The sequence below is a fragment of the Asparagus officinalis genome, chromosome 1 (genome assembly GCF_001876935.1).
Source record: "Asparagus officinalis chromosome 1, Aspof.V1, whole genome shotgun sequence".
In the NCBI taxonomy this organism is placed as follows: Eukaryota; Viridiplantae; Streptophyta; class Magnoliopsida; order Asparagales; family Asparagaceae; genus Asparagus; species Asparagus officinalis.
The window spans coordinates 129,854,078-129,879,636 of NC_033794.1; the positions used below are offsets into that span (position 1 = coordinate 129,854,078).

The 25,559-nt window shown below is 36.5% G+C and overlaps 1 protein-coding gene across 2 annotated transcripts; it reads left to right on the forward strand.

Moving 5' to 3' along the window:
- On the forward strand, positions 687-20,684 carry LOC109849676 (65-kDa microtubule-associated protein 1-like). 2 transcript variants are annotated; one of them, XM_020419637.1, is made up of 10 exons: positions 688-825; positions 2,122-2,195; positions 2,281-2,484; positions 4,256-4,513; positions 4,598-4,813; positions 6,033-6,188; positions 6,276-6,587; positions 8,351-8,438; positions 19,816-19,964; positions 20,045-20,684. In XM_020419637.1, the coding sequence occupies exons 2-10, from the start codon at positions 2,124-2,126 to the stop codon at positions 20,345-20,347; spliced, it is 1,758 nt and encodes a 585-aa protein (XP_020275226.1). In that variant the 5' UTR covers positions 688-825; positions 2,122-2,123; the 3' UTR covers positions 20,348-20,684. The 2 variants fall into 2 exon arrangements, with proteins under 2 accessions (XP_020275162.1, XP_020275226.1); XM_020419573.1 differs by having other exon boundaries at positions 687-825; positions 6,033-6,587.

The following is a 25,559-nucleotide window of genomic DNA, read 5'->3' on the forward strand; positions in this document are numbered from 1 at the left end:
TGCTAAATCTCTTCTTTTCTCTCCTTAAGAAACCCTAAAAAACGTGGTCCTATTTATAATAAAACACAATCCCAAACAAAGGAGGATTCCTCAACAAATAAGGATTCTAAAAACGAGTCTGCCACACCCTGCACCATGGGTGTGGCAGAGGGTGTGGTGCAGGAGTGGTGCAGGACAGATTCTGCCACACCCTGCACCGTGGGTGTGGCAGAGGGTGTGGTGCAGGACAGGCTCTACCACACCCATGGCAGACACCACACCAGGGTGTGGTGGAGCCTGTTTTGAGTTATTCTTCACGTTTTTCACAATTCCTTCGCCGTTTTCACAAAAAGTGTCAAAAGTGTCACTTTTTGGCAGATTTTCTGCCAAAATCTTCTTTTTTTAGAGACGATTTTGGCTGAAAGGCTGCCAAAAAGTGACACTTTTGACACTTTTGATAGGCTTTCAAAAGAGTCTTTCCCTCAAAAACAGGAAACCAAACAGCCCCTTAAATAAGAAATCCTAAAATCCCCCCTGCCACTTTAATTTTGGGTAGTATAGACTATTTCAATGTTAAAGACTTAGGGGTAAATACATGCAAGGAAGCCCTAATAATAGAATTAAACAAATTTAAACCAAAACCGTGGGGGTAATCTCACCGGCAGCAGGTGCTGGCATCACGCCATCATTAAAACCAAAGTTTCAACTTTTTCAAGCGACCGGTGGTGTCCTTTTCTTTCTCCACTGTACTTTCTCTGTCTGAAGGAGCAGCAACTCTTCGTCTCTCTCCTTCTGCTCCGCCCTCAGATCGAAGATCTCGAGGATCTCTCTCTCTCTCGATTCTTCGTAAGTCTCTGCATGCTTAGCTTTTCGCTGCTGATCTCGTGAACAATTCTGTTTTTGTTTTTGTTTTCTTTCCTCTTAGTGCAAACTTTCTCGACTTGGTAAATGTTGGATCTTTAGGGTTTCGGGATTGGGGTACTTATGAGTTTGTGAATAATGTGGGTTCTCTTGGTTGAATTGGCTGCGGGTTTGGAGGTAATGAGGGGGTTTTGGTGAGGTTCTTGAAGCGAATTCTTGGATATTATTTTTTTTAATGTTTTGGGCGGAGCTGGGGCTAGCATTTGCATTTGGTTACGCCTAAGGTTTTCAGTGGATTTTGCTTCATTTTGTTCTGTAGCTGTATGATACGAATTAATTGAAAAAATCGAGAGGCTAAACACACGCTTTTGTCTTAGCCTGTGATCCGGGATGAGCTACTGTTAAGCTCCACGACTAGGAAAAATGCGATGTTTTGATATTTGATCGTAGTTTCGTTGACTACCTATGACGAGTCACCCCCCGAGTGGCAGGCTGGTCAAATGAATGTAAATCGTACAGTTTTCGTTGACTGAGGAGATGGCCCGGAGTAGAATGGAATGGAAGAATAGGATTCATGTAGCTGTTGTTGTATATAATTTCATTTGAGGATTTGTACCGTTTAAAGATGTTGAACCCAAGCACATTTTCTTAGATTGCCGGTCACTTCTTGAGGACCCTCGACTACTGCAGTACTTAGCAACCTGGGACTAAGTCGCAAAATTCATTTTTATTTTTTTTGAAGCTAGTGGTTTGCATCTAGATGATGTCATACGTTATCAATTCTAGGCCTGCATTGTCTTTCATTGTAGTCTGTGTGTTGGCCTTTCGCCCTCTTTCCTTTGGTTCAGTTTATGGTAGTGCACCTATTGAAAGTTGAAATGTGCTGCTGAAATGTGTGATATGAAATAGGATAATTGGAGTTGAATGACCTGAAAATGAAATTTCTCTATCAATCTTGTGGGAATTTGTCATGAGACGGATGGGAACTGTTATATGCTAATCAGCTAGGATTATAACAGGAAAAATCCTGCTTGGAGCGTAAAAGTTTCTCATTGGGCTGTATACACACAATTTTGAGCTTATAAGTAAAGCTTGATCCAATTTTATTCAATTTCATGTAGCTCGCAGGTAACATCATACAGTTGGTTCAGGCTGTGTACATTCTTGTGTTACTGCTAAAGAGCATGCTAACTTGCTTCATTTTTTTTTCGGTCAGTTAACTTGTTTTAACCAAAGATTTCAGTTTTCTAACACTCTTCATGGCATGTCTCCCTCATATAGAAATGACTGTTGTGGGTTCTCAGAGTCCATTAATGGGTGAAACCACATGTGGGTCTTTACTGCAGCAATTACAGGTAATTCAAGTTGTTCACTCAGAATTTGCCTTCATAAAAGATGCAATTGCAAAGCTTCAAATAATGTTGAACATTTTGTGTTTAGATCATATGGGATGAGGTTGGTGAAAGTGATGAGGAGCGTGATAAATTGCTGCTTCAGCTAGAGCAGGAGTGCTTGGATGTTTACAGGAGGAAAGTTGATCAAGCAGCTAAGTCAAGGGCACTACTTCTTCAAGCTTTGGCTGATTCCAGATCAGAACTTTCCAGACTTCTTGCTGCTCTTGGGGAAGAGACTTGTGCAAGCGCTGTGAGTGATTATTCTTATCATGAATCCATGATACATAATTAGCTTCATACTTAACTGTTGCATGCAGTCCCTGGACAGTAAAGACATTAGATTTTTTGCATATGCTTATGCATGCCATAAAAATTTGGTTCACAAATATTTATTTTATATGCAGCTGTAGTGTTATATTATTTTTTTATAGTGAACTTTTACTTTTCAAAGGGGTTGTGAGTGCAAAATCATGCATTATTATTGTTATTGTTGGGTGAATGGGTCCTGTTTATCTCTTTAGAGTTGGCCGGATGGCTGTGTATGGGCAGGCTGCTGCTACCCCTTTGCATTATATATACAAATAAGCAAATTCTTGTTATCATGTTACCTCCTATTCTGTGCATTTTTGGCTTGCATTTTGTTGTAAAGAGAATTTCAAAACAAATCCAAGATTGAGTTGATTATCTCTTCAGTCATCGGGGATAAGACCGCCAAAGTGATAAGAAAACAAAAGGCTACGGTTACTTACACAGTTACATAAACACTAAGACGATTTATTAAACAAAGTGGACAGGGGCACAAAGAGAACTTATGAACTCACAACAGGTGTTTTGACATGGATGGTAAATGTCTTACTTCTATCTTACCCGAAATATCTAGTGCTTTGGTATCTCAAAAATTTAATCTATGTATGCTGATTGTTAGGGTAAATTATCCTTCATGGTAGATGTGCAAAGTAGTATAATATTATTTAAATATTTATTTGGTGATCAAGTTATAAGATTATAAAAGTGTGTAGTTTCTCTTCAACAAAGTTACGATAAGTACGCCCTGAAAAAGTTATGAATTTTAGATTGTGTGATTCAATCTCGGATATGAGATTTTAATTGCCCTGAAATTATTGATTCAGGCGTGAGGCCATTGATGCAGAAGAAATTTTAAATTTTTTTCTTTTCTTTTATTTCTTCTTCATCCCCCATCAGATGTTTAAGATGATGTCATGAAAAAAATTATGAAATTTATAGATTCTATGGTTCAGTTTTGGTATAAGACGCTAATTTTGCTGGCGTGGGACCTTAACTGGCAAGATAACATTGATTTATACATCAGGCCTTTGATACAAGCATGAGCTGAAATTTTAGTTTTCTTTTGTTCTCTTTTGTTATCTTTCTTGTTTCATCCCCTGTCAGGAGGAATTATCTTGTATTGAAAAGCTGTAATGGACGTCTAAGCCTACCTGTATACACTTGCAATTGTTAGCTAATATATGCTGACATTTGAAATAACCTAGGAAGTTCTGGAATGTGCATATTGACAATACATATACGCGTATTCATATATCACCAAGCAGTTCTTTAAACTTCAGGGAATTAAAACTATCTAATACCAACTACAGCTAGAGGGAACTAGTTATATCAATAATAATTGTCCATTTTTTAATTTCTTGCATGCATTTGACAGGACCCTAGTTTTCATAACTGTTGCTTATATGGCAATGGGTACATGAATACTCACTGTATAGGTGTGTTTGGCAACTTCAAAATAGAATTGGGTTAGACTAGTTTTATCTTAACTAGGACAAAGTCGAAACATGTAAGAGTTGGTCCCCAAAGGAACTAGTTTAGGGCTACATTTTGAACTAGAAAGAACTAGTTCAATTTGGACCCAACTTTTGCCAAATTAAAAACAAGGTATTGGACCGAAATTGTACCAGCTAAAACAAGTTTTATGAAGTTGCCAAACACACCCCAAGTTTGATTGGTAGTATGGTGGCCATAACTAACAACATAGGTTTATGCAGCCTGATAAGTCATCCTGCACAATCAAGGAGCAACTAGAAGCTATAGCTCCAGCATTGGAACTGTTACGCAAACAAAAGGAGGAGAGAGTACATAGTTTTGCTGATGTACAGTCACAAATTAGAAAAATACAAGCTGAGATCGTCGGAAACTTGAAACTTGATGAGCATATAGGGAAACCACAGGTTGATGAGGATGATTTATCACTGAAGAAGTTGGATGAATTCCAGTCTCAACTCCTAGAACTTCAGAAAGAAAAGGTTTTTTCCGGAAACTAAATATTTTAACCTTCTTTATTCGTAGAGATTGGAATTTGCCTGATAACCATTCTTTTGTTTTGACAGAGTGATAGATTGCACAAAGTTCTTGATTTTGTGAGCAACATTCATGCTCTTTGTTCTGTCTTGGGGATGGATTTTTTCAGTACAATAAATGAAGTTCATCCAAGTCTTGATGACTCTATTAGTGTTCAATCCAAGAGTATTAGCAATGAAACCTTATCCAAGCTTTCTGGAATGGTTGGATCTCTTGTAGAAGATAAAAAGCTGAGACTGCAAAAGGTAGCCCTCCTTGTGCAATGTTAAGTAGCATCTCCATAGAGAGGTGTGATCTAGTATGCTTGTCTTTTTCTGCTTTACTGGCTAAAATACTGTATTTCTTATTGTATACATGTTGATTTTAGGCCTAGTAAACAACAATAAAACAAGCCTTACACCCAAAGTTAATCGATTAAACATACTGTTTTCTTTCATCAAGCTCTACCCATCTCCTTGGTTATGATAACAAATATAAATCCTTTTTAATTGCCACCATGCATGTTTCATTAGCCCTACCTCAAGGCAGTATTCCGTCACTGTAATGATTGTTGCTTTTCGTATTATTTAATGTCAAGTAACTACTATTGTACCTCAGCATCTACCACACCAGTTTTTTGTCATTAAATCGTGCTTAGATTAACTTTGCTGAGATTCAATTTTAACCTTGACACTAAAACGTGATTGTTCCTTTTGACTGCGAGGTAGTATCATCTGTTACTAACACCTCAATTTTCAAGCTTCATATGTCATTCCAGAATTCCAACTTGGACTTTGCTTGAATAGATGTTGACTATTGGTAAACACAAAGGGAAGTGGGAGAATAACTGGTTTTCATCTTCTTTGTACATAATTCTGTGAACATAGAAGGGGAATACTAGTAGTATGTGGTTCAGATCTAAGAACAAATAGGCAACCTTTTAAAGGCAAAACACTCTCAATCTAATACCACACTTTTCAAGCTGCAACCGCCACATTCAAAATTTCAGTTTGATTTCTGCTTGAATAGATGGCAACTATTGGTACAGAGAAATAAATGGAAACTACTTTGCGTTCAATGTTCCTGTTTCGCTGGTACAATAATTACTTTGACATTAAATCATGCTTAGATTACTTTGACACTAAATCATGCTTAGTAACTACTACTGTACCAACAGAAGTTAGGAAGGTGGAAATCATGCTTAAGATTACTTTTGGGCATACATAAAGTTCTTACCCTGCGTTGAATTTTTAAGCTTTCATTTTCAAAAACACAACTCATGTTCGCACCTGTTAAAACTAAATGCAGAATGTTATTAGATTCAGGTGGGGCAAGTACATATCTCCTATCATATTAATTTATCTCCAATACACCTCATTCGTAAAATTTTAACCTTTGCTTAAATTATAAAACTACCACTTAATTGTTCAATAGATTGATTGTATTTATTCACTGGATTGATTCTTATTCTGAATTGCTTCTCAGCTTCAAGAGTTGGTTGCACAGTTAACTGACCTTTGGAACTTGATGGATACTCCGGTAGAAGAACGCAATTTATTCAATCATATTATTTACAGCGCGTCTGCTTCAGTAGATGATGTCACTGTTCCTGGTGCCCTTGCACTTGACTTAATTGAGCAGGTTAGGATTCACAAACCCATATTTTGGAAGATTGCAGTTTTGGAAGTGTGGACCTTTTGTTTTGATTTTGAACTGTGCTGTGTGAAGGCTGAAGTGGAGGTTGAAAGACTGGATTCATTAAAGGCTAGCAAGATGAAGGAAATTGCTATGAAGAGACAATCTGAACTTGAAGACATTTATGCCCATGCTCACATAGAGGTAGATCCTACAGCTGCCAGGGAGAAAATAATGGCTCTGATAGAAACAGGGAATGTTGAGCCTTCAGAATTACTAGCCGACATGGATAGTAAGATATCAAAGGCCAAAGAGGAGGCCTTTACCAGAAAAGAAATATTGGAAAGGGTAGAGAAATGGATGTCAGCCTGCGAAGAAGAGAGCTGGCTTGAAGACTATAATCGGGTAAATGTTGACTCATTGTTTAGAAAGTGTAATGGAAATTTGCTTGTTAGTCCACATACATTGCAAAGCTAAAAATTTATTTTTACAAACTTCTTTACACTGTATTACTTAATTAAACATGAAAAGAATGAGTGCACTCAACTAGTCACTGTATACTTGTAAAGTTGTAATCTAATTAGAAGGGATGAAGGCAAGATGACCCTTTTATCTTAGGCACAGAATATATCCGATATAAATTACAAAAGAAATCCCAGATTGTTCTTTAAATTTCTGATGGTGACACATACTTATGTTTTACTTAGGTTTTGTGTGTGTGTGTACCACTTCAATTACACACGATTCATTCTAATCATGTATCTTTCTTTCATTTGACTTGTCAAGAAGCATTCATTTCTTTCATAACAGCTGCTGTTGGGTCTCGAATGGCACGATTTCATTAGTGTGTTATGAATAGGATATTTGTTGGCTTTGCGTCTGGGATGTAAGGCGTAATGGTTGACCCCTTCAGTTTAAATTGGCTTAAACCATTATTGATGTCTCATAACGTGTACAAGTTAATGCCAAGTTGATACCAAGTCAATAGCGGTGATTGACGAGGTCAAGCTTAGGAAGGGACAATGGTGCATGTAGGTTAATAGTTCAATGATTTGGTGATTGGCACATAACTTGTACGGTTGTACCATCATAAAACATAACTCTAAAGATGGGTCTAGAATTGCTCAAGTTGAAATATTAAGATTGTTTCCACCAAGATAGGGGCAAGTAATAAAAGAATGCCGCCATGGCTCGAGGGTTGAAACATCATGCTGTTTGAACTCATTAATCATCAGATATGAGCCAATACAGATTTTAGCTTTGTGTCTTGCTTATAGTTGAAATCACCCAGTATTAATGGGACAAATCAAGCTAAGGTTTAGGCCCACATCAGAAAACAAGTGGGAGTGTGATCTTTAATATGTGATTGAGATCTATGAACAAGTAGACAACCTTTTGGGTGCAAATAGTCTCAGTCTATTATTAGGGCCTCAGCTTTTGGACGCCAACTGGCTTCCCAGAATTCCAGTTTAGACTTTGCTTGAATATGTGACAAATATTGGTACATAGAAACAGATGTGGTAGAATATCTAGTTGTATTAGAAGTCTAGTTGTACTCTGATTGAATAGATGCCAACTATTAGTACATAAAAATAGATCGACAACTTTGTACTCATCCTTCCAAGAGTTTTCACTAGACATACACGAATAGCTACAATTTATGTTGCATTGACATTTCCCAACTTTCTCTCAACACTTTATGTCTCTTTTGCCAATTCTTTTGGAAAAAGATCATCAGAGATAGAAAGGCTATAATCGTAATTGTTAGGCTTTATTATCGAAGGTTTACAAACTGAACTTCTCCCTTCGCTTTGAAGCATGTGATGACTGGAGAATGCTGGAAACCAAAAGTATCATTCTTTAGGAAGTGTGTTCTTTTGATAAATACACCCATTGTCACTAGTTAATAAGCCCCTTCTAATCTATACTGTTTGGTGGTAAAGTGACACCCACAAATCATTTGAATAGTGAGTGATAACTCCTTAACTCTCATAATGGGCCAAACCTAAAACTATAGTGACCCTAGGACCCGCTAAATTAAATGACCCAATTTACCACATATCAAAAAGCTACCACCAATATCGGAAAAAGAAAAAAGAAGATACATAAGTTTATATTGAAAAGGATGTTAATAAACCCTTTCTAATTTATCATGTTTGGTTCTACAGGACGAGAACAGATACAGTTCAAGCAGAGGTGCCCACTTAAATCTTAAGCGTGCTGAAAAAGCTCGTGTACTGCTTAATAAAATACCAGGTATTTTATAGATATTCCAGTCCTGTTAAGTAGTTTTTTTTACTATATTTCTGCAACCAGACATTTTTGTTCCCCTGTACTTCTCTTGGAACAGCACATTTTCATGTTTGCTTGAGAAATTGTGTGCATGCACGCTAAAGAAGTCATTTCTTATGGTCCATAATTTTCATCGACTAAAACAGTATGCTACATTGCATAGACACAATATACAACATGGCAGGTCATGCATATACGAAATTGTATGAAACTAATGCTAATACCTTCCTGACATGGTGATTTTATGTGTTTGTAAGTGAGCTTGCATGTCTCTGGGTATGTGTGTTTGCGCGTACGGGTGAGGGGTATATTATGAATAATATAATGCATGATATACGTTAGGGTATGTTATGAATAATATAATACATGATATACGTCAGGATTCATAACCCTAAACACCAATGAGGAAACCCATGAAATCTCACCCAATAAACAGAAAACAGGGAGCTAAGGTCCAAAAGATATGTGAGATATTTATACTTTAAAAAAAGAATGCCTGTTCGACAATAGGTACAGGCAACAAAAAAAGTTACATTTTTAATTTTGTATTTTTTCCAGTACTAGACTTAGAAAAGGAGAGGATCAGATAAGTGGAAGTGTAAGCTAAGTATTTTCTAACGATAATCCTTCGAAGGATAAAATAAATCATATTTGCTTCCTCAGTTCCCAATTTTTTCAGTATAATTAGGATACACTTGCACAAGAAAAAATTTACATCGTTGTAGATCTCCATTTCCAACATCTACAAAAGGAGTACACTTCTAAATCTACAATATTATCTATTAGCTCAAGATTATCAACCCATGATTTTTTTGTCAATTTTTGTTCTTCAACCTAATGGAAAATAAATATGCATACTTCAAAATTTATTATTTTCATGGTGTATATAGTCCATGGATTTTGTCCATTTTGCTTGTTTCAACCATTTAGCAGTTAATTGTGTGAACTTTAATATTTACGGTTTTCATGGGATTTAGCCCCGACTTTTGTCCACTATCTTTCTTTCGACCCAACATCAATGAATTATTACTACAAAATTCATGAGCTAGATGTGCAGTAACTCCCGATTTTGGCAATTTTTATCCATTTCATCTAAATAGCAAGTAATTATACATGCTACAAAATTTGTATTTTCACCATTTGGCAACGAATTGTGCGAACTTCAATATTTATGATTTTCATGGGCTATAGCCAATATTTTAAAAAGCCTGCGCCTAGCCTGCCTAGGCACACACCTAGGCCTCAGTAGTATCTTAGTCACCTACCTAGCGTCTAGGTACTCACCTAGGCCTCAGTAGTATCTTAGTCACCTACCTAGCGTCTAAGCAGTACCTAGGCTGTCCACGTAGGTTTTGGGAGCGCTTGTGGGAGTGTGGTTGGCTACAGGGATTGCACCCTTTAGGCATTATCGTAATTTTCTCCATTGTAGTCTCCACGTCCTCTAACCTCCGACTATAAACACCTTTTCTACCTCTCCCGACCTTCAGTAAAACCCCATACACGTCAGTCCAATGCCTAAACTTTCCATAACATTAACATTGACCATCATAAATTGTAATTAAAAACTAAAAATTAGGAAAGTGCCTAGGTTCTAGGCTTCTGCCTAGGCATCTAGGCTCTAGGTGTCTGGTCTAACGCCTAGGTCGCTTAGCACTTTTTGTAATGTTGGCTGTAGCGCACGATTTTTCCATTATCGTTCTTTCTACCCAATGTTAATTTATTATTACTTCAAATTCACGATTTTGGCAATTTTTATCATTTTATCTAAGTGGCAAGTGATTATACGTACTCCAAAATTCACGTTTTCATGGCTATAACCCAGAATTTTAGTTTATTTTTGTTATTTTCGATCAAATGGCAATTAAAGTTTCTTTCATAAAATGTCACAATTTTCAAGGACTATAATTCATAAGTTTGTCAATTTCTGTTCTTTGGCCAATTGGAAAATAAATGCTTGGTTCAAAATATGTTTTTTCATGAGTTGTATTCCATGATTTTTCTTTCCCATTTTGCTCATTTTAAGTCTTTTGACGATTTAGCAATTAACTGTGTAAACTTTAAAATTAGCGATTTTTATACACTATAGCTGACGTTTTTTGTCCGTTATAGTTCATTCACTAAAAAATTACCGATGGGCAACAAAGGTAAGGAAATGTTTGGTTTAGGATTAGGGCTCCTCAGCCGCCTAGCGCTTTCTATAACCTCAGTTTCAACTCAATGACAATTAAAATTTCTTTCATAAAAAATTGTGATCACAAGGGGGGCTATAACCTACAATTTGGTCACTTTTCATTCTTCGACCAATTGGAAAATAAATATGCGTACTTCAAAATTCATTGTTTTCATGAGTTATATTCTATGGTTTTTGTCCATTTTATTTGTTTCGACCATTAAAAACTAATTGTATGAACTTTACTATTCGCAGTTTTCGTGGTACTTAATGGTAGTTAATTATGACTACATAATTTGCCATTTTGATGGGTTATAACTCATAATCTTGGGAATTTTTGTTTGTTTGGTCCTACTGACAAGTAACTACATGTATTTTAAAATTTATAGTTTTCATGTCCTATAATCAACAATTTTAGTCTATCTTTGTTAGTTTCAACCCATGGCAATTAAATGTCTTTGTTAACAAATTGTTATTTTCATAGGCTATAACTCAAAATCTTTAAATTTTCTTTCTTTGACCAATTGGAAAATAAATATGTACTATAAAATTCATTACTTCAAAGTTCGCTATTTTGATGGGTAACTCATGGCAAGTTTTTTTTTGTTTGGTCTTAATGGCAACTTGGCGAGTAATGTCTCGTACTTCGAAATTCGCAGTCTTCATGGGCTATTATCCACAATTTTAGTTTATATTTGTTAGTTTGAACCCAATTCTAATTAAATTTTCTTTCATAAAAATTCGTGACATTCATCAACCATAACCCACAAGTTTATTATTTTTCGTTCTTCAACCAATTGGAAAATAAATATGCTTACTTTAAAATTCATTATATTCATTGGCTATTGTCCATAATTTTTGTCCATTTTGTTCGTGTCAACCATTTCACAAGTAATTGTGTGAGCTCCAAAAATCAAAATTTCCATGGGCTATTGTAACCCGTGATTTTTGTTCATCATTGTCCATTTGACTAAATGATAATTAATTATGATTGCTTAAAAATTTGCTATTGTGGTAGGTTATAACCCATGCTTTTGGCAATTTTTATTTATTTTGTCCTAATATTAAGTAATTAACGCACTTCAAAATTCGCAATTTGCATAAGCTATAACCCACAATTTTTACAATTTTTATTCTTCTACCAATAGGAAAATAAATATGCTTATTTCAATTCATTATTTTTATTAGCTATAGTCCATGATTTTTTACTATTTTGTTCATTTTGACCATCTAACGAGCATGTGCGAACTCCAGTATTCGTGATTTGCGTACGCTATAGTCGATTTTTTGTACCATTTGTAGGTGTAAAATTTTATTTCCTGGAATGAGGATTTTATTTGTATTGATAAGAATAGCTTATTACAAACTAATGAATCAAAGTTATAACAGAAACGGAGGGAATGCCCTCCTTGTTTAACGTGGGGTTTTTAGTAGCGATAGGACGCCTCCCTCGTGTTCGCGTCGAGTTTGCTTCCCTTAGACGATCCGATCGAAGTTACAGGCGAGCTTCAGTACGCAGTAAAAACTCGTGTTGATCGAGTTCGAGTTCCCGAGCTTCAAGGCTATCAAGGCTGAAAGCTGGAAGAAGATGCTACAGTGCAAGAGCAATGCAAAGAGCGGGTCGCTAACTCAACTGAGAGCTGAGAGCCAACGAACCAACCAAACCCTTTGCCTGTAGCCACGAGAGGCTCTTAAATAGAGAAGCGATAGCATGGTCACTCTCTTGAATCATGGGATGTGACCATGTACTGTTGAGGGATGCCATGCCTCTCACTTGTACTGTGCGCGGCGGCTACTTGATGGATGCTGAGTACTATACTCCCTCCTCACGTCGTGGGAAATGGGAAGGACAATTCCTGTACATGACAGCACAACCGTCGAGTATTCTAGCGAATTTGGCGAGTTTGTTGGTCGCCTGGCTGATTGCCTGGACGGGCAGGCGAGCTCGGTGCTTGAGTCGACTTGACTCGTGCAGGCGAATCAAGTGTGCAGGCGAGCAGCGCCGCCAAGTACTGTGGGCAACTACTTGATGGGTGTGGAGTACTGTACTTCTCCCTCACGTCGTGGGAAATAGGAAGACTCATCCCTGTACGTGACAACACCGTCGCTGAATACTCTGGCGAGCTCAGCGAGTTTGTTGGTCGCCTGACTGATTGCCTGAATGTGCAGGCGAGCTCAGTGCTTGAGTGGACTTAACTCGTGCAGGCGAGTCAAGTATGCAGGCGAGCTTCTGATCGCCTGGTCATGTAGGCGAGCTTGGCGATTGCGTGGACTTGACTCGTGCTGGCGAGTCAAGCACGCGGGCGAGCTTCGTTCGTGCTGACGAACTCAACTCTTGAGTGGACTTGACTCGTGCTGGCGAGTCAAACATGCAGGCGGAATCGAGCTCTTGATGGCGGGCTCGACGATTAAAGCGAGCTTGTCTGGCTCTTCTGTGTGCGGGCGTACTCATACAGGTGGATTTTTAGATCTTCCTGTTGTTAAGGTAATTTTTATAGCCTACACCATTATCATTCACTCGGCTCGAGACAACTACTTCGAAAATCATGATTTTAGTTAGTGAGAATGCACAATTTTGGCAAATTTTGTTAGTTTCATCCTAATGGCAAATAATTATACGTACTCCAAATTTTGTGGTTTTCTTAGGCAACAACCTATGATTTTAGTTTATTTGCATTAGTTTTGGCCTAATGACAATGAAATTTTCTTTCATGAAAAATCACCATTTTCATGGGCTATAACCCAAAATTTTATCGATTTTCATCTTTGACTATTTGGAAAATAAATATGCATGCTTCCAAATTCATTATTTTCATGGTTTATAGTTCATGATTTTTGTCCATCTTATTCGTTTCAACCATTTAGTAATTAATAATGAAAACTTTAATGTATTCGCGATTTTCATAGGCTATTAAGCGGCGTATTTTGTCTATTATCGTTTATTTGGCCGAATGACAATAAATTATGACTATTTCACATTCGTGATTATTGTGGGTTATAACTAATGTTGGCATTTTTTTCGTTTGGTCTTAATAGCAACTAACTACATACTTCAAATTTCATGGTTTTCCTAGGCTTTAATTCATGGTTTTAGTCTATCTTTGTTACTTTCAACGTAATGACAATTAAATTTTTTTCACAAAAAACAACGATTTTTATAGGCTTTAACCCATGATTTTTTGTCAATTTTCATTATTCAACCCAAAGTAATATACATTTGGATACATCAAAATTCGTCATGGGCTATAATCCATGATTATTGTGCATATTTTGTTCGTTTCAACCATTTAGCTATTAATTGTGCGAACTTCAATATTCATAATTTTCATGGGCTATAGCCGACATTTTTAGTCCATTATCGTTCATTCAACCCAATAGCAATTAATAATGATTGCTTCCAATTTTGCAATTTGGTTGGTTATAACCCACAGTTTTAGCATTTTTCATTCGTTTTGTCCTAACATTTAGTAATTATATGTACTTTAAATTCACAATATTCATAGGTTATAACCTATGATTTTAGTTTATATTTGTTAGTTTGAATAAAATGTCAATTAAGGTTTTTTCGTCAAAAATCGCGCCTTATGGACTATAACCCATTATTTTGTCAATTTTCTTTCTTCGTCCAGTTGGAAAATAAATATGCGTACTTCAAATTTTGTTATTTTATGGGATATAGTCCATGATTTTTGTACAATTTGTTCGTTTTGACCATTTAACAAGAAATTGTGTGAACTTTATTATTGATGAGATGAGATGCTTCGAGTCTGCCGTAGCCATCATAGACGTTGACATAGGTTGTTGATGTTGAGGTGAAGACTTGACCTTGATCTTCAACTGAGGAGTTTGCTTGGACCATGATGATGTAGAAGTCACCAAAGGAGTGAGAATTCTGGTTGAGGTGCCATAGAAGGCCGTCGTCGGATCTTAGGCGGCCGAAGTAGCGTTACAGAGGACAGAACAATGATAATGGGCAAAAATCATTAGATATAGGTCATGATTTTTGTCCATTTTGTTTGTTTTAAACATTTAGCAATTAATTGTGCGAACTTCAATATCGATATTTTCATGCATTATATTTGACGATTTTTGTCCATTATCGTTCATTCGGTCTAATGATAGTTAATTATGACTATTCCATATTTTGCAATTTTGGTGGGTTATAACTCATGTTTTTTACAATTTTGTTTATTTCCTCCCAATATCAAGTATTATAAGCACTTGAAAATTCACGATTTTCATGGGGCTATAATCCACGAATTTAGTCCATCTTTATTAGTTTCAAGCTAATGGTTGTTAAATCCTTTTTCATAAACAATCGCCACTTTCATGCTATAGTCTCCAATTTTATCAATTTTTTGATTTTGCGACTAATTGAAAATAAATATGTGTACTTCAAAGTTTGTTATTTTCATGGGTGTAATCCATGATTTTTGTGCATTTTGTTTGTTTTGATCATTTACAAGTGTTGGTGCCTAATGGAAAATAATTATGTATTTCAAAATTTGCGGTTTCATGGGCAATAACCCATGATTTTAGTTTTTTTTGTTAGTTTGACCAACTGGCAATAAAATTTTCTTTCATGAAATATCACGATTTTCATGGGTTTAACCCAAAAATTTGTCAATTTTTGTTCTTCGACCATTTGGAAAATAAAAGTACGTACTTCTAAATTTGTTATTTTCATGGGCTATGGTTCATTATCTTTTTCCATCTTGTTCCCTTCAATCATTTAGTAATTAGTTGTGCAAATATTCGCGATTTTCATAGGTTATGAGCAACGAATTTGTCCACTATTGTTCATTGACCAAATGATAATTAATTATGACTATTGCAAAATTTGCAATTATGGTGGGTTATAACTTATGATGTTGGCATTTTCTCCGTTCGGTCTTAATGGCAAGTAAATTACACATACTTCATAATTCACAGTGTTCATGGGCTGTAATACATGATGTTAGTCTTTGTAAGTTTCAATTCAATGACAATTAAATTTACTTTCATAAAAAATAATTTTCATTGAGTTTTAACCCATGATTTTTTTTGTCAAATTTTATTATTTGACCAAATAAAATAAATTTGCGTACTTGAAAATTCATTATTTTCATGGGCAATAGTCCATTATTTTTATCCATTTTGTTTGCTCAACCATTTAACAATTAATTGTGCGAACTTCATCACTCATGATTTTCATGCCCTAAGTCGACGATTTTGGTCCATTATCGTTCATTCGACCTAATAACAGTTAACAATGACTACTTTGAAATTTGTGATTTCGGTTGGTTATAACCCACATTTTTGGTAATTTTTGTTTGTTATACATACTTCAAAATTCGCAATTTTTATAGGTGTATAACCCACAATTTTAGTTTATTTTTGTTGGTTTGGACAAAATGTCAATTAAGTTTTTTCATAAAAAATGTGACTTTCATGGGCTATAACCCATAGTTCTGTCAATTTTCGTTCTTCATCCTATTAAAAAAAATGTACTTCCAACTTTATTATTTTATGGGCTAGAGTCTATGATTTTTGTACATTGCCCGTTTTGACCATTTAATAATTATTTGTGTAAAGTTTAATATTTTCAAAATGAGAGGCTTTGGGTCTGCCATGGCCATTGTAGATGCTGACATAGGTTGCTGATGGAGAGGTGAAGATTTGACCTTGATCTTTAAGTGAGGAATTTGCTTGGATGATGGGGATGGAGAAGTCACTAGAGGAGTGAGGCTTCAGGTCGAGGTGCCATAGGAGCTCATTGCTGGAGCTCACACAGCTAAAGCAGCGCTCTAGAGGATAGAAATGATCGGAGCATTATCTTCTTCTATCTGAAAACCAATTATAGTTTTTACTCTCCTCTTTTTCTTTTTCTTTTTTTTTGTCAGAATAAATGTTGGGAGTTTTTATGGTGTGACTGTGACATTTTCTTTGCACCTCAGAGCTAATAGTAGTATGAGTGCAAATAATGAGAACCAATGTTCTAAAAAAGGATTACAAGGCCGCTTAATAGGCGGATTAAACGTGAAAGCAAGCAAACCACGTAGGAAATGAGAAAGTGCCCTATTATGCGATGATCCGCATAATAGAGGTTTTTTTTCATGCACCCGCATAATCTAATTATGCGGACTTTTTCAAAAGAAACGGGTGTCTCAATTCAAAAGCCATAACACACAACTCATTCCCATCTAACCTAAATCCCAAAAAATTGCTTTGGATATATGGATTGAACTTTTAAGTAGTCGACTAGTTATTGATCATGAAAATGCATGTTCATTGGTTTTTTCTTAGTGTATTTTCTATTTTGAAGAATTTTATATATTTGAACATATGATAAACTATTAAATATATATTAAAAATTCAAAAATGCATAATCCTACGTAATTCGCTTAATCAACGATTAATCTGATTACTCATTAGAAACTCCTGAATCGCATAAATAATAAAACTGTGTTTTTGAACATTGCTGAGAACAAAGAGAAAAAAATACGAAGCAGTAAATTTTAGTCTGACATTGGAAGCAGTACAATGTAAATACCAAGAATAAGGAGGAAGAAATGTGAACTGGTAAAAAAAATTAGTCCGACATCGAAAAGGAGAAATTTGTTTCAATTGTTTTTAATCAAAGAGCTTGGCATTGTAGACTATGTGGGGATGGTGGGCCGTGGAGCCTCATCATAACCCAAACCCTGTTAAGGAATTGTTCCAATTTGTATATTTTCAAATTAATAGAAATTATGTCTGGGTATAGTGTGTTCAATATTCCAATCTGTGAATGAAATATTGACGTCTCGAAGGTGCTCTTCGGACTAATATTTTCTCACCTCACTTAAAACATCATCCCCACTTTTTGTCACATGTAACCTTTTTAAAAGTTGTTCTTTTACTATAGTTTGCTTATTAACTCATTCTTATTATCACACTTTCATTATTCTTGTTTTGAAATTGCATTCATTTAGCACCTCAGTTTCATTTGTGGCATGCATATGCTCACTTGTGTAACATTAAACTTTAGTCCATGATTTTTGTACAGTTTGTTCGTTTCAGCCATTTAACATGTAATTGTGCGAACGTTAATATTCTGGGCTATGACTCATGATGTTGGCAATTTTTACTTGTTTGGTCAATAATGACTAAATAATTATACGTACTTCAAAATTCGCGGTTTTTATGGGATATAACCCACGATTTTAGTTTATTTTCATTAGTTTACACCAAATGTGATTTACGTTTGTTTTCAATAAAAAACGCGGCTTTCATGGTGCATAACCTGCAATTTTGTCAATTTTCGGTTCTTCCACCCATGGAAAATACATATGCCTACTTTAAGTTTTGTTATTTCCGTGGATTGTAGTCCATTGTTTTTGTCCATTTTTTTGTTTCAACCATTTAGCAATTAATTTGCGAACTTCAATCTTCATGATTTTCATGTGCGATATCTGACGTGTTTTGTCCATTATCGTTCAATCGACCTAATGACAATTAATTATGACCACTTCAAATTCTGTGATTTTGGTGGGTTAAATCCATTATTTTTGCAAGTTTTGTTCGTTTCCTCCCAAAGTTTAGTAACTATACTTCAAAATTCGTGATTTTCATATATTGTAATCCACAATTTTAGTCTATCTTTGTTAGTTTCAAGCCAGTGGCAATTGAATTTTCTTTCATTAAAAATCGTCATTTTCATGGGCTATAACTCACAATTGTATAAATTTTCGTTTTTCAGCCATTTGAAAAATAGATATGCTTACTTCAAAGTTTGTTATTTTCATGGGCTATAATCCATGGTTTTTATCTAGTTTGTTCGTTTTGACCATTTAACAGTTAATTATGCAAACTTGAATATTCATGATTTTCATACACTATAGCCATCGTTTTTTTGTCTATTAACGTTCATGTGACCTAATGATAATTAATTAAGACTACTTCAAAATTCGAGATTTTGGTGGGTTATGACTCGCGATTTTGGTATATTTTTTTTCGTTTCCTCCCAATATCAAGTAATTATATGTGCTTCAAAATTTGTCTTTTCATGGACTATAACCCGCAATTTTAGTTTGTTTCATTAGTTTGGACCAAATGTCAATTAAGTTTCCTTTCATTAAAATTGTGATTTTACAAAGGCTATAACTCACAATTTAGTCAATTTTCGTTCCTCGACCAATTGAAAAATTAATATGCGTACTTCAAACTTTGTTATTTCCATGGGCTATAAGCATGATTTTGACCATTTTGTTCGTTTCGACCATTTAACAAATAATTGTGTGAACATCGATATTCACGATCTTCATGGGTTATAAGCCATTATTTTTATCCATTATTGTTCATTCTACCTACTGGCAATAAATTATGACTATTTCAAAATCGCGATTTTCGTGGGTTATCTAACTCATGATGTTGGCAATGTTTGTTCGTCTGATTCTAATGGCAAGTTCCATGGGTTATAAACCCATGATTTTAATTTAATTTTGTTAGTTTGTACCAAATGTCAAATAAGTTTTCTTTCTTAAAAAATCAAGACTTTAATGGGTTATAGCCTACAATTTTGTCAATTTTTGTTCTTCGGCCCAATGGAAAATAAATATGCATACTTCAAAAGTCATTATAGAAGAGAAACATGTATAGGCTAGAAAGCGAAAATGCCTTTTCAACAATAGGTACGGGCAACAAATGGACGCCAGGTATCTTGCATGTTCACTGTTGGATCTTGCATGTGTCACTGTTGGATGCATGTTGAACATGGACACAATCTTTACTGTTCATCAGTGTAACACAATGTACATGCTTGTAGTTATCATTTCATGGTTTATGATGTTTTAATCCAGGATTCCCGAAATTTAAACCATTAATCTGGACAGCTCAAATCTTGGATTTGGAAACCCGTTTTAATGATAGATCAGGTTATGTTCATCTGCGGAAAGCCCTATTGTACATGCACCTGTTAGTAACTGTGTGAAGTCTAGTATATGATAATTATGCTGCGCTTATTAGATATGAGTTACCATCTATTTTAGCAAAATGAACTGTCAAAAGATAGTAAGTGGTGAGGTAGATCAATTTCCATGTGATTAGTCTCTCTGCCACCTCATATTTTTTCCTTTGCGCTGTACATACTGCTGGAAATATTACCTTACATTCATTATCCAATCCCGATCTTTTGTCTTTTGGTCCGCGCAGCTCTTGTTGATAATTTGGTGGCTAAAACAAAAGCATGGGAGGCTGATCACGGCATAACATTCACATATGATGGAGTCTCTCTCCTGGCAATGCTTGACGAGTACACCATGCTCAGGCACGAGAGAGAGGAAGAGAAACGAAGAATGAGGGTAACTAACATAAAACACATTTTCTCCCTCTCTTTAACCTAATAAAACAACATCAACCTCCATTTTCTACTTCATTACAGGATCAGAAGAAGTTTACCGAGCAAATGAACACCGAACAAGAAGCCTTGTTCGGTTCCAGGCCAAGCCCTGCTCGACCAGTGGGACCCAAGAAGGCAGCAGGCCCTCGTGTGAACGGAACACCAAATAGGAGACAGTCTATGAGTGCTAATCAGAATGGTAGCAATGGAGTAAGATCAGCGAGTAGAGATGGGAGGAGAGACAGTACTAATCGTCCAGCAGCTCCCGTGAACTATGTGGCCATTGCTAAAGAGGATACTGCTTCACATATTTCAAGCACGGACCCAATTCCTGCTTCTCCATAAAAATTTCAGAGTTAATAGTATGTGGTGCATTGCGGTCTTATGTTAAGGTTGGAAATATGTTGATATAGCGGAGAGAGATGCTGTCATAGTGGAGAGTTAAGTGCAGAATCTGTGTAGCTTACGCAGCCGTCGTCATAAAAGATTAGTATTGAGCAGAGGTTTGAAAATCTAGTTCAAACTTTGCAATTTTTAAATGATTAGATGTCCTTTTGAAGTGTTAATTGATATAACGGTTAATTGCATGTACACCGCATGTATTATAGGGAGTTATCCGGTTACTTGTCTGTAAACTTTTTCGTTGGATAGATATCTTAAAGTTCAAATGGGTTGATACCACTGAGTGTGAGTCTTTTCGCAACTCATTGAATCACGGGTTCTCATTGTAACGCATCGACATCCCACTGATGGGTACGTATAATGAGGAGATAATTCCTTCAGAAGGTCAAAATGCCAGTAAGAAGAATTTGAGACCTACTTCAATAAAGAATTAAACTTGAATACCATGAAGGCAAAGGGACAAAGGTGATAAAACAAAACATTAGATAGCCGCCAATCAAGAAAGGAAAAAGAACACACCGGTGCACTTCAACCGTTAAGACACAAAATCAGGAGAAAGCAGTAACAATTATCCTAGCAATTATGATATACAATAAATTATATGCAAGGATATGTAATTAAAACAATGGCGATATAAACATGAGACAATGGTGATATAGAATGAAATAAACAATGAGCACAAATAATACGCCAAGGCAAACTCAAACACACAATATGATCATGGAATTCGGTCAGCCTCAACCTACGTCTCCGCTCCTCACTCACGAGGAGAATCTCTACTATCACAACCGGTTTTCAACGTTCACCGAAAACGTTTACAACTCACACAATCGGTTTTCTAACTCACCGAAAACTTTCACAACTTACACAATTGTAATCACACAATACACCCTCTAAGTGTTGGCCTCTCACGTGTCACATTCCTCAAGTGCTCGGATTTACCACATATCCCTAGGCTTTACTACCGACGTCACTGTTGCGCGCAGCGGAAGCCAAACAAACCTATGTGCTTTGAGAAACCAAACCAAACGAACGCCGAGATAAAGGCCAAACAAATCAAAACAATGGCACAAATCCAAACACAATAGTTTTACGTGGTTCGGCAAGTTGCCTACGTCCACGGGGCAAGAAAGGGGATGGGGTTTTCACTAATAGATAAAGAATACAAATTGAGATTACAAATCACTCGAAGGAACAAACTAATCTCACCAACAAGCTCTTAATCTCTCCAAACAAAACCCTAAACAAATAGCTCAGAAAATACCTCTTTTCTGTGCTCCAAATATCCCTAATTTGCTTCTCCATTCTCTCTTCTAATTGCTCCATATATATAGAAATCCTAAAATCATAAACATACTAGGAATTCTAAACCAAAAGCCAAAACAAATTAGGAATCCTAATAACCTCATATTACCAAAATAGATTAGCAATCCGCTATCCAACAATTCTCCACCTCGGTGAAGTTTTCCCAAAACTGAGCCGACACCAATACCAACCAAACGTCTCAGTTGTTGCGTCCAGTACGAAGTGGAACAAATCCACGATAACGGACTCAATCCACACAAGTCGAAAACCCAAACGAGAATGCGAACAAACTCCAAATGTCGGTATCAACTCACCAAACCGGCTGCATCATACATGACTGCCTACGTATCCTCTTGCTCAATGAATCAAGCCTTCACGTAGTTCACCAAAACGGACTCCAAAAGCCTTAATCCACTAGAAGAGTTTGCAACCATTCTCCAACATCACGATCAAGTCTACGGCTGATAGCACCTCCAATGGCCCCAAACTGAAACAATCCAAACATCTCCACCTGAGATGAACCAATGGCCATATCCAGACTCCATCTATCAGCTACACTTGAATCGATCAACCTATCATCTGCATCCAAATCAACATGATTCCCAATCTGTGTCATATCAGCTGGAATCCCAAATGATGCAGTATGATCTGGAGTCTTCACCCAACGTGGAGTAGCATCACTCTCCACCCGCTGTGATATCCCAAAGATCTGACCACTCTCCACCTGCCGAGAGTCAAACGTGACATACCTGCTCAGAACAATGTCAAAAGCCAATACCTGATAATCAAACACGTCTCTGACTCCCAAATGTGCTATCGGATCAAATCTCACATCCACGATGTGACCAAGTGTTGGGTAGCCAAACATCCGACGTAACCCAAAATCTGAAGCAGCTCCACCAGATCCAAAATCTCTACATGCAGCAGTTGGCAACCTATGTATAAAATGGCCCAAACATGTCGTAACCCGCACACCAATGCCAATGCTCGACATCAAACGCCGATCCCCCTTCAGAAAGGAACGACCCATCGAAACTGTCATCTCATCTCATCGCCCCAATGTTTCCTCTCTAATGAAGTGTCTCAAACTGCCATGAGTCGGCACAAATACAGTAGGTCCCTCTTGTACCTCCTTCTACAACCAGAATGATGTACCTTCACCTTACTCCCAATACACTTCTTCAACTGTTGTTGACTACTAGAACTTCAAAACCAATGGGACTTGGTTGCAACCCACAAATGCCTAGTATAATCCCCAACATAGGAAACCAAAATACCAATTTACCTTCCAATGATGCCTCCTTGGAAGGCCCCTGAATGCCTGAATAAACACCAAATAGAAGACCCCTCAATCATCGAATAGAAGTGCCAAACTCCACCCCGGTCTCCTTGCTCATACCAACGTGCTCAAAGGACTACAATATGCAGGTCAATGGCACTTCTCAATAATCCAATGCACCGTATCAATAAACAAATAACACAGCCTCAAATCCTTCTATCTCGGCCAACTATCTCAAAGAACCAACAAATGAAGAATAGATCCAAACTGATAAAGGAGAGAATTTTACCTCCAAATGAAACCCTAGCAAGAGTCTCCAAACGATCTCACCCCGCACGACGGCAACGAGATCCACAAATAGGAAAAATCTCACATTTATCTCCAAACGAAGCCCTCGAAGAGCCTCCAAAGCGATCTACTCCTCCAAATAGCCCAAGCGCCAACAAACCAATGCGGAACAAATGCAGAATAAATCCAAACTGAAAAAGATAGAGTCTTTACCAAAAAGATCCCACCTTTCTCACCAAACGAAGCCCTAGCCGAACTTCCAAATTGATCTACTCCTCCAACCAAGACAAAAAACCCTAGATCTGAAATCTGGAGCTTTGATACCAATTGTTACGCGCGACGGAAGCCAAACAAACCTATGTGCTTTGAGAAACCAAACCAAACGAACGCCGAGATAAAGGCCAAACAAATCAAAACAACGGCACAAATCCAAACACAATAGTTTTACGTGGTTCGGCAAGTTGCCTACGTCCACGGGGCAAGAAAGGGGATGGGGTTTTTACTAATAGAGAAAGAGTACAAATTGAGATTACAAATCACTCGAAGGAACAAACTAATCTCACCAACAAGCTCTTAATCTCTCCAAACAAAACCCTAAACAAATAGCTCAGAAAATACCTCTTTTATGTGCTCCAAATATCCCCAATTTGCTTCTCCATTCTCTCTTCCAATCGCTCCATATATATAGAAATCCTAAAATCATAAACATACTAGGAATTCTAAACCAAAAGCCAAAACAAATATAAAATCATAAACATACTAGGAATTCTAAACCAAAAGCCAAAACAAATTAGGAATCCTAATAACCTCATGTTACCAAAATAGATTAGGAATCCTCTAAACCAAAAGCCAAAACAAATTAGGAATCCTAATAACCTCATGTTACCAAAATAGATTAGGAATCCGCTATCCAACAAATTGTTTACATCCCAACAAGTGCAAAGAAAAGTCAAGTGCACTGTGCAACCACATAACGGTTCTTATTTCTTAACAAAAGGATTTGAACCAAAACTAGTTCCTCAATTGCTCATAGGAATATTACAAATTATTTATCGGTATTAGGTTTATAAAAGGAATATTAAATTTGCAGCCTGAGATGCACCTCAAGCCACGGGAGTTTGATCGGATTCATCATTCACCGATTTAGTGACGTCACCCGCTTTAGCAGAACGAAGAACACGATCGTAGAGCATATATATATCCAGGTTGAATAAAACAAATATTGATAAGGTTCAATCACTTAAATATACCAAATATTGATGAGATTCAATCGCTAAAATATAACAAAAGGTCTATTTAAGAAACAAGCATCGAGTTAAAATGCGTATACGTTGGTCGGAAGGGTCATTTGTGGATAGACCCCCTCTAGTTCTATGGTGGCAAATAGCCCCCCCGAGTGTTTCTTTTCTAAACTTTTCTTTAACACCCAGGACAGGTCTATTTGTCAAAGAAAAAAAAAATCTATTTCACTGAGGGTAAAAGAGTCAACAAATCACTCAGGAGTCTATCCGCAACAATATTAGAACTGTAGCGGGTCCATCCGCAATCGCCTACGAGTATAGGGGGGTGTCTACAATTAACCCTAGTCTGAAAAATGGTGATTCAACCAGGAAATTAGGAAATTACATGAACTGCAGTAAGGGCTGAACAAATATGGCCATATATATGTACCAATTAAATATTGAGTAAACAGAAGTTCAATCTTTGCGAGGTTTTAAGTCACCAGACAGAAAAAAAAAAAAAAAAAAAGCAAAACATGAACTATAAACAGAAAAAAAAAAAAAAAAAAGCAAAACATGAACTATAAATAATAAATTTGAAGCTTTCTGCTAACAGATGACAGTTTGAGCACATTTTATCCACAGCAAAAGAAGGACAAGCCAACTGATATCAGCTGTTCATCAGTTAATTCCAACACCCTCTGACAACGGATGAAGCTCTTCCCAGACTGTCAGCGACGTCTAGCAGATCCTTTTGGACTGAAAGTTAATAGCTTTTAAAAACATTGGTTAAATAACAAATTTCCCCAAAATTGGCTACTCTGTTTTTTGGTCTCAAAGTTAAATACGTTTTGTTGAATATAGGGAGCTATCCGTTTTTTTTTTTTTTTTTTTTAAAATATCCGTTTTTTTTTTTTTTTTTTGACAATCATCTCTGTTGATTGGGCATATTCTTCATCGGAAGATTCACATATATTGCTGGAAAGTAGATATTAACAATAGTGGCTTCATATATTTGTTCCGAGCATGTAAAACATTTGTTATTAGTTTGTGCGTAACATCT

What these genes read in the sequence shown, in the direction of transcription:
- LOC109849676 (XM_020419573.1), top strand. Translation starts at nt 2,124, where the DNA reads ATGACTGTTGTGGGTTCTCAGAGTCCATTAATGGGTGAAACCACATGT. An exon ending in TAGAACTTCAGAAAGAAAAG is followed by an intron (nt 4,514 to 4,597) that starts GTTTTTTCCGGA and finishes TTGTTTTGACAG; the next exon opens with AGTGATAGATTGCACAAAGT. An exon ending in GGCTTGAAGACTATAATCGG is followed by an intron (nt 6,588 to 8,350) that starts GTAAATGTTGAC and finishes TTGGTTCTACAG; the next exon opens with GACGAGAACAGATACAGTTC.